General features: G+C 38.2%; 1 protein-coding gene and 1 long non-coding RNA gene across 9 annotated transcripts in view; one reads left to right on the top strand and one right to left on the bottom strand.

Annotated features, from left to right (window-relative positions):
* Gen1 (GEN1 Holliday junction 5' flap endonuclease) overlaps positions 1–12406 on the top strand; it is a 30806-nt gene that overhangs the window by 10065 nt on the left and 8335 nt on the right. For 6 of the 8 annotated variants that reach the window (XR_010052061.1, XR_005505464.2, XM_039111944.2 and 3 more), the window contains exons 5-11: positions 2377–2487; positions 5134–5207; positions 7532–7620; positions 8790–8940; positions 9568–9604; positions 10365–10445; positions 11361–11491. Coding sequence is in view for 5 of the 8 variants with exons in the window: in XM_039111944.2 (XP_038967872.1) it covers positions 2377–2487; positions 5134–5207; positions 7532–7620; positions 8790–8940; positions 9568–9604; positions 10365–10445; positions 11361–11491 (674 nt within the window). In the remaining 3 variants the exon portion in view is untranslated. Of the gene's footprint in view, positions 1–2376; positions 2488–5133; positions 5208–7531; positions 7621–8789; positions 8941–9567; positions 9605–10355; positions 10446–11360; positions 11492–12406 lie in introns of those variants that run through there. The other 2 variants (XR_005505465.2, XM_063261649.1) reach the window with 2 other exon arrangements.
* Positions 920–8796, bottom strand: LOC102547959 (uncharacterized). Its single transcript, XR_005505801.2, has 2 exons — positions 6377–8796; positions 920–6255 (listed from the first exon to the last, which is right to left on the bottom strand). It is a non-coding gene; the product is annotated as an uncharacterized LOC102547959 (long non-coding RNA).

Raw genomic sequence — 12406 nt, 5'->3', positions numbered from 1 at the left:
CCTGGTGGAAGAAAAGAATTGACTCCCACAAGTGGTTCTTTCCATTTCACTCAGGACCATACACAGGCCCATACAAATAAATAAGAAAATGTAAGTTAAAGAAAGTAAAGTATCGCCAAATAGTTTATTCTTTTCAAAATTTGAGTCTTCCTCTAATATAATATAAAATTATGTGGGAAATGCATTATTTTGTCCCAGAAATTCCAGTTTCAGTATTTAATCCTCAGAACTTCTCCAAATGTACAAGAAGAAGGATACAAGGCAGGGAATTCTTTGTTACAGTAATAATAAGTATAAAAATTAGAAAGCAAATGCTCATTCAGGAATGTTTAATTGTTTCACAGTTGTGATTACTAGCTAGGGATTCCCGGCCATTAGTGTTTTATTGCAGCCACTTGGAGGAGGGCAGACATGGAGGGTGTACATGGCAGCCTACACCTAATCGTTTGGTATACTAGGGCCAGCAAGGCTAAGCTTCATGCCATTTCTCCACATGCTTGTAGGTACTGAGAGAGGGAATCAGTGTGAGTCACTGAGTAGTCACGGTCACAGGTATGTCTTAGAGTAGGTGGCACATACCAGGAGGACCCTGAGCTCCAGGGCAGCCTGCTTTACAGCAGTTCAGTTGAGACCTTGTCTCAAAAGGGGAAGGCGGAGATGTGCTACTGACTTCAAATAACACCGAGGCATATTACTGGGGGAAATGTTGCAAAACAGTATTTTTATATAATTCTACCTTTATTTAAAAGTTAATAGTAAATATTAATAACAAATATCAGAAAAATACCGTTTTTTGGAAGAATGTGTACCAAGCTACTAATAATTAACTTTAGGTAATATAAGTATAGTAAATGGTTTTTTTCTACAGTATATACCATACATTGTACTTTTTAGATACCAAAAGCAATAAAGAGAAAAAGAAATTGCCTACCATGAAGGTTTATCTTATTTTAATATAATATTTTTAATAAAATTTTGAGGCTGTTATACATGAGTTCAATGTATTTTGACTAAGCACCCACTCTTCCCAGATCTAATTGCCGCCCTTGCTCTCTCTGTCCTAGTTTGCTTCCTGTTGCTGTGATAAACACTACAACCAAAAAAAAAAAAAACTTGGGGAGAAAAGGGTTTATTTGACTCATACTTCCTTGTCATCGAGAGAAGTCAATACAAGAATCTCGAGGCAAAAACTGATGCAGAGGTCATGGGAGAATGCTGTTTTCTGACTTACTCCGCATAGCTTGGTCAGCTTTTTTTTTTTTTTTTTTTTAAATACAACTCATGGAAGATGGCACCATCCACAGTCAGCTCCCACCAACATCAGTCATTAAGAAAGCACCCCCAATGACTTGCCTACATAGCAGTCTTACTGAAGTATTTCCTCAATTGAGGTTTCACCTTTCCAGATGACTTTAGATTATGTTAAGTTGACCAAATTTAAAAAAAAAAATGTAATGCCCATATACTATTGGGTATGTGCTATCTACCCGGCAACCTACTAGAGTTTGCACCCTTAGAGGAAATTGACTCTCCCTCCCACAGAAACCATCAGCTGTCAATGGTTCCTCAGCTAGGGGTGGAGGCTCCTGCGCCTCTCCTGCTTGTGCTGCTCAGTGCTGAAATGTGGACTGCCCTCAGCTTTGGCAGGCAAGCCAGCTGCTGTGAGTTTACAGGTGCAGTGGCTCTGTTGTGTTTATGAGACACTCTTTTTCCTCTGTCCTCCCAACCTCTAGCTTAACAATCTTTCTGCACACTCTTCCACCATAGTCCCTGAGCCTTGGGGAAAGGAAGGGTGATATATTGTACATACACTTATTCTCTGTACATAAAGCCCACTGCTCTCTAATAAAGTCCCAGAACTCTAATAATCCATGGATACCGGATGCAAATTTATAAGGCAGTTCAATACTATGTCCACTGAGCAAAATAATAGTAGGTTCACCTCTGGGACCTATGAGCTCCCTAACCATGGCTTCTCAGGCAGCTACACAGTACCAGGAATGTGTTTCCTCCTGGAGGGTGAGTCTTAGATCTAATCATAAAGCAGCTGGCTACACTCAGAACATTTGTGCCAGTATTCAATCCTCATGCTGGTCATCGTAGTAGCTGCCAGGGTTCACAGCTGGGCTACATTGTTGATGACTTCCCTTCTCCACAGCAACATGCAAGACACATTCCAGGACTTGGAAAGATGCCCGATAGGGAGGACCTTTCAGCTCCCCTTTACTCATTCATTGAAATGTAACATTCTATCCATACTGTTGTGATGAGTATAATTTTCTTGTTTAAATTTTTAGAAAAGGTCTAAATGACAACTGATTCTTTCTGTTTAACAAAAAACGCTTTGAAGATAAAACTTCTGTGCTTCTTCTGTAGGATCCACATGTTGACTGTTACACGGTATCATCTATCAAGAGTAAGCTAGGCTTGGATCGAGATGCTCTGGTGGGACTGGCGGTACTTCTTGGTTGTGATTACCTTCCGAAGGCAAGCCGAGCTCATTCATCGCTTTCTCATTATCTTTCTTTCATATTTCACATGTGGTGTGTGTATTCATGAGCATAGTTTGGGCATATAATTATGGATTCATTTGCGTTTAAAGTATAAGACAGTCACTAACAGAAGTCAGTTGGGTGGATGAGATGCTCCATGGTTGCAAGCACTGACTGCTCCGCAAGCCTGACCACCTGAGTCCATGCCTGCGATACACATAAAGGTGAAGGGGAAAGCCAAGTACATAAAATTGACCTCTGTGCCATAGCACATTGCCGGGGTCCAGCCTGGACACAGGTTCGGGGTTCTCAACTGGAAGCAGGGATATCTGGAAGGCACATAATAAACATACACAGACTACTCTGGGTACAAACTGACAGGCAATTTCAAGGCTTAAAGTTTCTCTCTCTCTCTTCCTCTCCCTCTCTTTCAGCTTGAGGCTGCACACACTCTGCATTCTCTGGTTTGTTTGTTTGTTTGTTTTCTGTTTTTTTGCGTACTGTTTTTTTCTATTGCATTTTTCTTTTCTCGAATTCCCACACTCATGCACACCTCTGTTCAGTACCCTTTCATTCTCACACACTCTTCATACACACCTCACACACATCTCACACACACCACACGCACTCCTTTCACTCACACACACACTCTTCATACACACCTCACATTCTCTCTTCACTCACTCTGCACATGCTCTTCTCATGCTCTTGCACTCGATTTGCTCTCAGACTCGCTCTCTCATTCGCTCTGAGATTTGCTCTCACATTTGCTCTCTCATCTACTCTGCAGCCTTTCTCTTGCCCCAGTCTTTTATTGATAATCCAAAAGCAGGTAGAAAAAAGACATTGTATAATCATTGCCAAATCAAATTCAAAAGAATAACCACATCCCACAAAGAACTAAGAATTACAATTATTCCTCAAAGTTTCAAGCTTTCCCTATTCCCAGGCCTCTGGCCAAAATAATAATAATTGTAAACTTATCATTATTTAAACTTTAACTTTTGACTTATTATACTAAAGAGCTCAAAGCTCTGAGGTCAGCTACTTGCATTTTCCTGTGAAGCTCTAATGATAAATGACATGGGCAAAGTTGCCAGGCAGCGGCCAGAAAGAATCAAGTTAACCCTTAACTCAGTAGTTCTGCTGGCTCTCTGTTCCTTGCACATAATGACTCTTATAAGAATGCCAGTATTTTGACTTAGTTTTACTAGTATATAATTTTATATATTCTATACTTCCTTATCCAGGAACCACTCTCAAATGTTATGTAAAACTTATTTCCTAACTTCAATAACTTTTTCCTTTCTTTTTTTTTTTTTTTTTTTTTTTTCCCCGGAACTGGGAACCGAACCCAGGGCCTTGCGCTTGCTAGGCAAGCGCTCTACCACTAAGCTAAATCCCCAACCCCAACTTTTTCCTTTCTTAAGGTCCCAATGTTGGCTCTAATTCATTTTCTAACAACTTCTTTAAAGTTTCTTTTCAAGTCAAGCATTAATCTGGAACTACTATTGTGCAATTATTTCATTGTTTCCAAGATGAGAACACACAGCATGCACCTGAGTGAGCCATTAGGGCTGTGCTGTGCCCTATGCCTCAATTTCCAATTGTTTAAGAATCATTACATCAAGGAACATCTAGTTTTACAGAATTCACCAGAGCAGAAGAAGAAAGAAGTAGGGAAGACAGATATAATAGAATAATTATGCACACCAAGGCCAACTGAAAGGCAGTCATGCACGAATGAAGTCTATACAGACGTTGTCCAGGGCTAAGGGTAGGAGAAATGGGAACAACCTTTTTACTAAGAGCTGCTGTGGGCTACTGAGATGTCTCCATCCCGGCCTACTGCAGGCAGCCTCTTATTTCAGATGGCGGGTCCCCTGGAAGGATGTCTCCTGTTTCTCAGGGTCCCAGACGCCACCCTTTTTTATAAGAAGCTGCCTCAAGCTTCTGAGATGTCTCCATCCCGGCCTACTGCAGGCAGCCTCTTATTTCAGATGGCGGGTCCTCTGGAGGGATGTGTCTCCTGCTTCTCAGGACCACCCTTCTTTACAAGGAGCTGTCACGGGCCTACTGCTGGCAGTCCCTGTCATAGTATGTTGTCCCCAGCATCACACATGCTCACACACATCCTGCACATACACACAAACTAATAAGTAAATAAATGCAAAGACAATCAGAATGCTAAAAGCCACCTTTATACATTTGTCCCTTGTGACAATAAATGTGGCAAAGGAGAGTGCAGTAAGCAATCCACAGCTTTAAGCTCAAAAGCAGTTAAAATGTGTGCTTGACCAACTTATCAAGGACGTTTAAGGATTGCTCTTGTTTTATAGCAGTGCTAGTTTTTATTATGGCTTTACTTGTTTGTGAGCTGTGTAGTCATCGTCCTTGTCTAGTAACACACACGTGCAGTGCTATTGCTGCTGCACTAAGCAGTGTCATGACTGAAGAAAGCCATTCAGACTCCCTGCCTCACACACCGTGTCAGTTTGTTCATAGAGCAATAGGAATTACAGGCTAACCTTTTCTTAAATATGCTGTGTAAAAATGCGGTTGGTCACTGTTCTATCTCTTTATATGTGTCCCTATTATTCCTGTTATTAACATTTAAGGTTTTTTTTCCACTTTATGGAAGGGAGTGCCTGGAGTTGGAAAAGAACAAGCGTTAAAACTTTTGCAGATTTTGAAAGGTCAAAGTTTGCTTCAGAGGTAACTAAACAGTTTTTTATTCCATATCAGACATTTGTGCTTGTTGGACTTAGTAGTTAATCCTACTACAGAAAGGGTTGTTTTTGAACTACTCGTTTTCAGTCATTAATTTTTACTTACCTTGAAGTCTTTTGAAGGAAGGAAATGGATATATGCTCACACTAATGCTCTTAAGTGTGTGGTGCCTATTGCTTCACTGCACAGTCTGAGGGCTAGTGTATCATTATAACCGTGTGCATTATTCATAGGCTGTTTCAGATCATTGGTATCCAGTAAAGATGAACATAACATTAAAATAATTTTGTATTTGATGCTTTGGTACTACATTAATTTCTATAAATGAAATACAATATTGCATGCTGAATACTCAACAAGTAAAATTGATAAAGAGCTTTTAATTTGGGCCAGCTACATGGCTCAGTAGGTAACAGGACAAGCCTGACCACCTGAGTTCATTCGATTGCTAGCATTCGTGATAGAGAGAAGTAATGCATAAAAGTTGTCCTCTGACTTCTGCATACGCAGAGTGGCATATACATGCCTGCCTGCACTCGCACATACACAGCAGACAAGACACAAACACACTGTATAAACATGCATACACAACACTACAATAAAACTTAAAAGACTTTAGCTTTATTCCTTGTCTTGCTGCTATACATTTAGTAATACGTTAATTCTAATTTGAGTGGTACAGCTGAGGATGTGGTTAAGATACAGATTACATTGAAATTTACAAACTACTTATTCTCTTAAAAACTTGTAGTTATATGTGCTTGATGAAAGCAATAGTTTATAAAAGATGACAATAAGATATAAAATAAGAAAGAAAAGAGACCTGGGAAGCTGAACATAGTCTTGATTGCCCCTAATTAGTTCTGAGGTGGTGTGTGCCTCAGAAGAAACTCTAAGGAGGCAAAAGAGAAGAAACACCTGGAGAGTCCTTCAGATCACTGCACTCTTTCCTTCAGTGCTTCTCTTCCAGCTGTAAAGCTGTTGGTAGAGCTAAGTCTCCAGCACGTTCTCATAGAGTTCTGTGGTTACTGTGCTGAAACGGAAAGAGATGGTACAGTTTGGCATGGGGATGACTAAAGGAACCCTCTCGATTGTCTTTATAATAAAATAAAGAATGAAGGATTAGGGATTCAGCTCAGTGGTAGAGCGCTTACCTAGCAAACGCAAGGCCCTGGGTTCGGTCCCCAGCTCCGAAAAAAGGGAAAAGAAAATAAAAATAAATAAAGAATGAAATACAAGTAAATATGGTACTTACCAAATTCTAAGTTACTCTCTTTGAAATAGTATCAGCAAATATGTACTATTTGGAATCATTTAACCATATAATTATCTTTTATAATTATCCATTCTCCTAATTTTAATAATTTATATTATTTTCCTTATTTTTTTATTCTTTGAAGCTTTGTCATTTATCCAGAAACTATTACTATAGATTTTTAATATACTTAGTTTTTCATAAATGGAATCAAAATTTCCAACAGCTAATTAATTACCTCAGCACCACACATTGCCCTTTGAACTCACTTAATGCTTTCTCAGAAGTATCTAGCTGTCCTTGATAGTATTATGGTAACCTGAAACATCAGCCAAAATCAAAACTTTTGTTACTCAAAATCTTAGCAGTTGCATACACACTTTTTGTTTGTTTGGTTTTTGGATTTTTGGTTGGTTGGTGTTGGTTAAGTTTATGGGGGGATGGGGGTTGTTTTTGTTTTTCTTGAGACGAGGTTTCTCTGTATAACAGCCCTGGCCGTCCTAGAACTCTCTTTGTAGATTAGGCTGGCCTTGAACTCTCAAAGATCTGCCTCGAAAGTGCTGGGGTCCAAGGCATGCACCACCACGCCCCTCTACATGTATATCTCTTAAAACCTGGCATTAAATTACTCTTTACCCTTATTTCTCATTCAAAATAATGATTGTTCATATGATTCTGCTTGTTTTATACTCTGGCACACAGAAACAGTATGAAAAAAGGCATATACAAATTATTTTGACCCTGACAAACTCATCAAAAAAAGGAAAACAAAACAAAACAAAACAAACGAACAGAATGAGTGTGATTAGATATAATCTATACAAACATATAGGTGTTTACGTTCTGCCTCCTTTTGGAATTCTTCTCTACCTGGAACCACATGTAAAGCTTGTAGAAAAACTAAACATTTTCCCAGGCCAAGCAAGTGAGTTTATAATCACCAAAGAAAAAGTAATTTGACAGGTTAAAGAGAATATGATAAACTGACATTTGTGACTCTATTTTAATTAACTCAATTTTTTCTTTCTTTTTTTAAACCATTTTCTAATAATAGGTTTAACCAGTGGACTGAAGAACCTGGCTACTCTGTTCCACAATCAGCAGCAAAAAAAGTGGTTCACTGCTCGGTGTGTTCCCATCCAGGTAAGCAGGCATAGGAAATACTCCAGAATATTCGAGTCTGAATCCATTTGCCCAGTTCTGCTCTCAACATACTTTCTTATACCTTTGTTAAGACACTACTTGGAAATGCCTTAGAGTCAGAAGTTGAGTTACATAGCTAGTGCAAACATTTATTTTATGTTGGATAAATGAAATGTTATAGCAATGATAAATATAGAATGAGTAAAATATCATACTGTGTTACCAGTTATTTAGATTTTAAAATAATCATGTTTTCGAGATATGAATCTATTTTATAAAAAATACAAATCTTACAGAAAAATGGAGGTAAACCATCATATTTTTACACAAAGTTTTATGTTTATATGCTTAATTATCCATTGTCCCGTAGTAAATTTTTTTATATGGATAATGACTTAAAACTAGTTTCTAATATTAGTTCATTCTTGTTGAAAATAGGTTGGATCATCATCAGTCTTAGTTGAAAAAGATAGCATTGAACATGAACTGAGTGTGATACACACTCAATACTTGTAATTCAGTACTTGGGAAGTACAGACCATAGGATTGAGTTGAAGGCCATGTTTAGTTACATAGAGAGTTTGAAGCCAGCCTGGGCTACATGAGAGCTTGTCTCAAAACAACAACAAAAAAACCACAACCTAAAAAATATTACTGATTGTGTTTGCTTTCAAAGGAAAGGAGGGTCCCACTCATACCTGTGCTGCAATGATACTCTTCCTGTTCCAAGCATTAAAGAGCTCTCATGTAACTGAGTACACACTGGCAGAGAAGGCAAAGTGGCTAGTCTTTTAATATGCTCAGTAAAGAAGCTCTTCATGAATATTATATTAAGAAAATAATCTTTCTTACTATTAATAACATTCTACTTTCCTACCTTGTAGCTACTATATAAGCCAGAAAGATTTTATTATTAATCCATTATTGGATATAAATTAATTAATACTTCAAATAAATGAGTACTTTGTGAGCAGATTCATGATAGTAAGTTATAATTTGTCCTAGGAACTACTATGGGATACATTATTCTTTCAGCCTAAGCATACTGAAACCCACTGTACTAGACAATACTAACTTTGAAATTTTAGATGACAGGAGAGAAAAGGGGTATATTGAAGCCAATTCTGCAAAGCAATAAAAAAATCACACATCTTTGTGTCTCCAAAAAGGTTCTCCTAAGGATCATGAACGCAATGGGTGCACACTATGTAAAAGTGATAGATACTGTGAACCACATGATTATGAATACCTCTGTCCTTGTGAATGGCACCAGACAGACCATAATAGGCAACTAAATGAAATAGAAAACAATATTAAAAAGTAAGTTTCTTTTAGCCACTTAATTTTTTTTTTTTGTTATGACCTGTATAAATACCTTTGGTTGATTTACCAATAACCTTCACCTATATGTCTAGAAGATACTGTGTTCTTCATTCAGTTAAAAAATGTTCATCCATCTGGGCTAGTCATGGGGACTCACACCTTTAATTCCCAGCACTTAGGAGGCAGAGAGGCCAGCTTGGTCTACATACCAAGTTCCAGGCCAGCCAGAGTAACATCATGAGACTCTGTCTCAAGAAAACCAGAAGAAGAAAAAAAATCCATCTAAGAGGCTGGGGAGATGAATTAACAAGTAAAAATGCTTGCTGCCAAACCTGAATTTAGTCGCCAGAGCACACATGGTAGAGGAGAAAACCTACTCTAGCAAGCTATTCTCTGACCTTTGCCCACACGTCCACACAAAATCACAGAAACACAGTTAAATATTATAAAAAGTAAAAATAAAGCTTTACCTGAAAAGGTAGCAATTTGTTTTTCAGAGAAAGGCCTGATAATTGTATATACGATACTGTAGGTGGATATTTGTTATAAAACAAGGAGATTGGATGAGACTTCAGTCTGTCTAATTATCTCATTGTATTGATAAAATATATAATTTACCTCTAGGAAAGCTTGCAGTTGCGAAGGATTTCCATTCCATGAGGTAATGATCCAATTGTGTATTTTTTTTAATTGTTGTGTAGAGAAATTTTAATTCAGAACATGGCCCTTAATCCCAGGAGACAGAGGCAAGCAGATCTCTGAGTTCAAGGCCAGCCTGGTATAGAGCAAGTTTCAGATAAAGAGAAGCTTAGGTCCAGTACACAACTTTAATCCCAACACTCAAGAGACAGGCGTGCAGATTTCTGAGTGCTAGGCAGTTCTCTTCAGTGAGTTCGGTTGAGTCAGTGAGTTGAGGGGTAGGCAGTAGAATTGAGTTCCTGGAATTCAGAGGCCGTTTTACTGGGACAGTTACAGAGACACAGGCTGTAGAGACAGAACAATCTAGACACAGATGAAGACAGATCGAGCTAGAGAATGAGAAGAAGCCAGATTAGAACAGATTACCAAGGTTTGTATGAGGCCAAGGAGCAATTCAGGAGAGGCAGAGAGACAGAGAGAGAAGCCAGATTAAATCAGTCAGCTTGGAGAGGAGTTAGAGCAGAACAACTGAGATGAACCAGCCAGCCAGAATTCAGAAAGAACTGGAAGGGGTGAGCTTATTCAGCAGTAAGTCTCAGAGGCTGAAAACATGCTAGGTGTAGGCCTAGATTAGATTGTATAGAGCCTAGAAGCTTCCAAGATTAGGCCTAGGTCAGCAGAAGGAGGCAGAAAGCCTTTGGAGAGGACAGGAGAATAAAAGTTACTTTTAAATCTTGATCCCTGTTTTTTTTTTTTTTTTTGTCTTTTTATTTTTCACTTAGGTCATCCAAGAATTCCTTTCGAATAAGAATAAACTGTTAAAACCGATCAGGTACCAAAGACCTGATTTATTATTGTTTCAGGTATCTGAAAATAAATTCTTACTTAATAATGCAAAATTAGATTCAAGGAAGATCAGAAGGCTGTTAGCTTCCATGTGTGAGAGGAGACTTAAAAATTAAAACAGATAAGTGTTGACTGTTCTAAGAACTAAAGCAGGTATCTGTTGACTGCCCCACTGTTATTCAGTATTCATCTCTAACCTTTACCCCTTGGCTGTGTAAGATCCATACTTTCCAGACCATAAGGCAAACACAGACTGCTTCTCAGAAAGATGTCTCAGTTACCATGTGCAGACAAATTGAATCCAGGAATATGTCTACGAAAGAAGGTTCAGGGCAAGGGGTGCCAGCTAAGATCAAATATACTGAATATGAAATGTCCTTAAAATAGAAGTAATATGGGGTTGGGGATTTGACTCAGTGGTAGAGCGCAAGGACCTGGGTTCGGTCCCCAGCTCCGGAAAAAAAAAAAAAAAAATAGAAGTAATATCACCACCTCATCAAATCACCATGAGTGTTAAATGAAATTATTTTAACCTCTGATGTTGTAATTAGGGGAAAAGATGGCTCAATGAATCTACTTGCACATTACCTTGCTGACAACTATTATACTTATTAAATGTCTTCCCACTTAATCTACTTAATCTGTCAACAGAGTTACATTCTCTCCATTTACAGACTGAAAAATGGCCTAGAAGGTGTCAAGGAGCTTAGCCCACCCTCTCTCACATAAACTGGCACTCTGAATAGAGAACCCTCTCAACCATGTTGTCCTTTGTCACTTTCTCCTTAGGGAGCTCGTTGGTTTTGTTCTGGAAATATGCTCATTAATATTACTTTAGCACTACTCTTAAAGCAAAAATAATACTGTCTTGGGAGTATTTCTTGTTTTAAAATTAATATTTATTTTAACATTTATTTTTACTGTATTTATAGAGATTTACTGTTCAAAAAATGGAGTGGCCCAGTCACTATGCGTGTGAAAAATTGTTGGTGCTTTTGACCCGCTATGACATGATAGAAAGAAAACTTGGTAGAAAGACTTCCAATCAACTACAGCCAATTAGGTAATGTGTGGTTGGGGCTGGAGACGTGGCTCAGCAGTTAAGAGGAACAGTTGCTCTGGCAGAGGACCAGGGTTCACTTCCCAGCACCCATATGGCACTGCACAACCATCTGTGACTCCAGCTCCAGGGGATCTGATGCCCTCTTCAGGCTTTTGTAGGCACCATGCATCTTTGTGATACAGAGATATATGTGGGCAAAACAAATATGTTTAAAATAAATCTAAAAAATAATTTTTATTTTTTAAATAAGTATTTCAATTTTAAAATAAATTTTAAAACTATTAGTAAAAGGAATTTTGTGATGAAAACTCTTTCCACTTGAACATTTGATAATCAGAAGTGTTAATACTGCTCCCTATGGGTATGGTATCTATTTTCCAAAAGTGGAGGAAAACCCAGAAATTATAAGCATATTAAGACCTCACATTCACAACAAACTCAAGACAGCATAGTAAATTCAACTGTTGACATACTTCCAACTTCTAAAGCATGCTACTTAAAAAGTTTAAAAATGAACAGAAAATACAGAAAGAACCAGGTTGAACAGAATTATTTCAATGAACCAGAAGACAAGTAGAAAATGATGGAGTAATTCTGTAAAGTAAAAATGACTGGTATTGCCATTCATAGTAAAGGCTTCTTCATGTACTTGAAGACTGGGAGATTTTTACTGCATGAGACTCTCATTATGGCACTATTAAGCAGCTGTGCAGTGGTGGCATTCACCTTTAATCCTAGCACTCAGGAGGCAGAAACAGGAGGATTTCTGAGTTTGAGGCCAGCCTGGTCTACATAATGTATTCCAGGACAGCCAGAGCTACATAGTGAGACTGTGTCTTAAAAAAAAAAAAAAAAACTATTAAGTATAGCACACTCATTTCATCTCAGAGCTGAAGGCCAAGGCAAACACATCTC

This window comes from Rattus norvegicus, chromosome 6 (genome assembly GCF_036323735.1).
Source record: "Rattus norvegicus strain BN/NHsdMcwi chromosome 6, GRCr8, whole genome shotgun sequence".
Taxonomy (NCBI): Eukaryota; Metazoa; Chordata; class Mammalia; order Rodentia; family Muridae; genus Rattus; species Rattus norvegicus.
The sequence above is the reverse complement of the archived record's forward strand: the minus strand, read 5'-3'. Positions and strand labels throughout refer to the sequence as shown.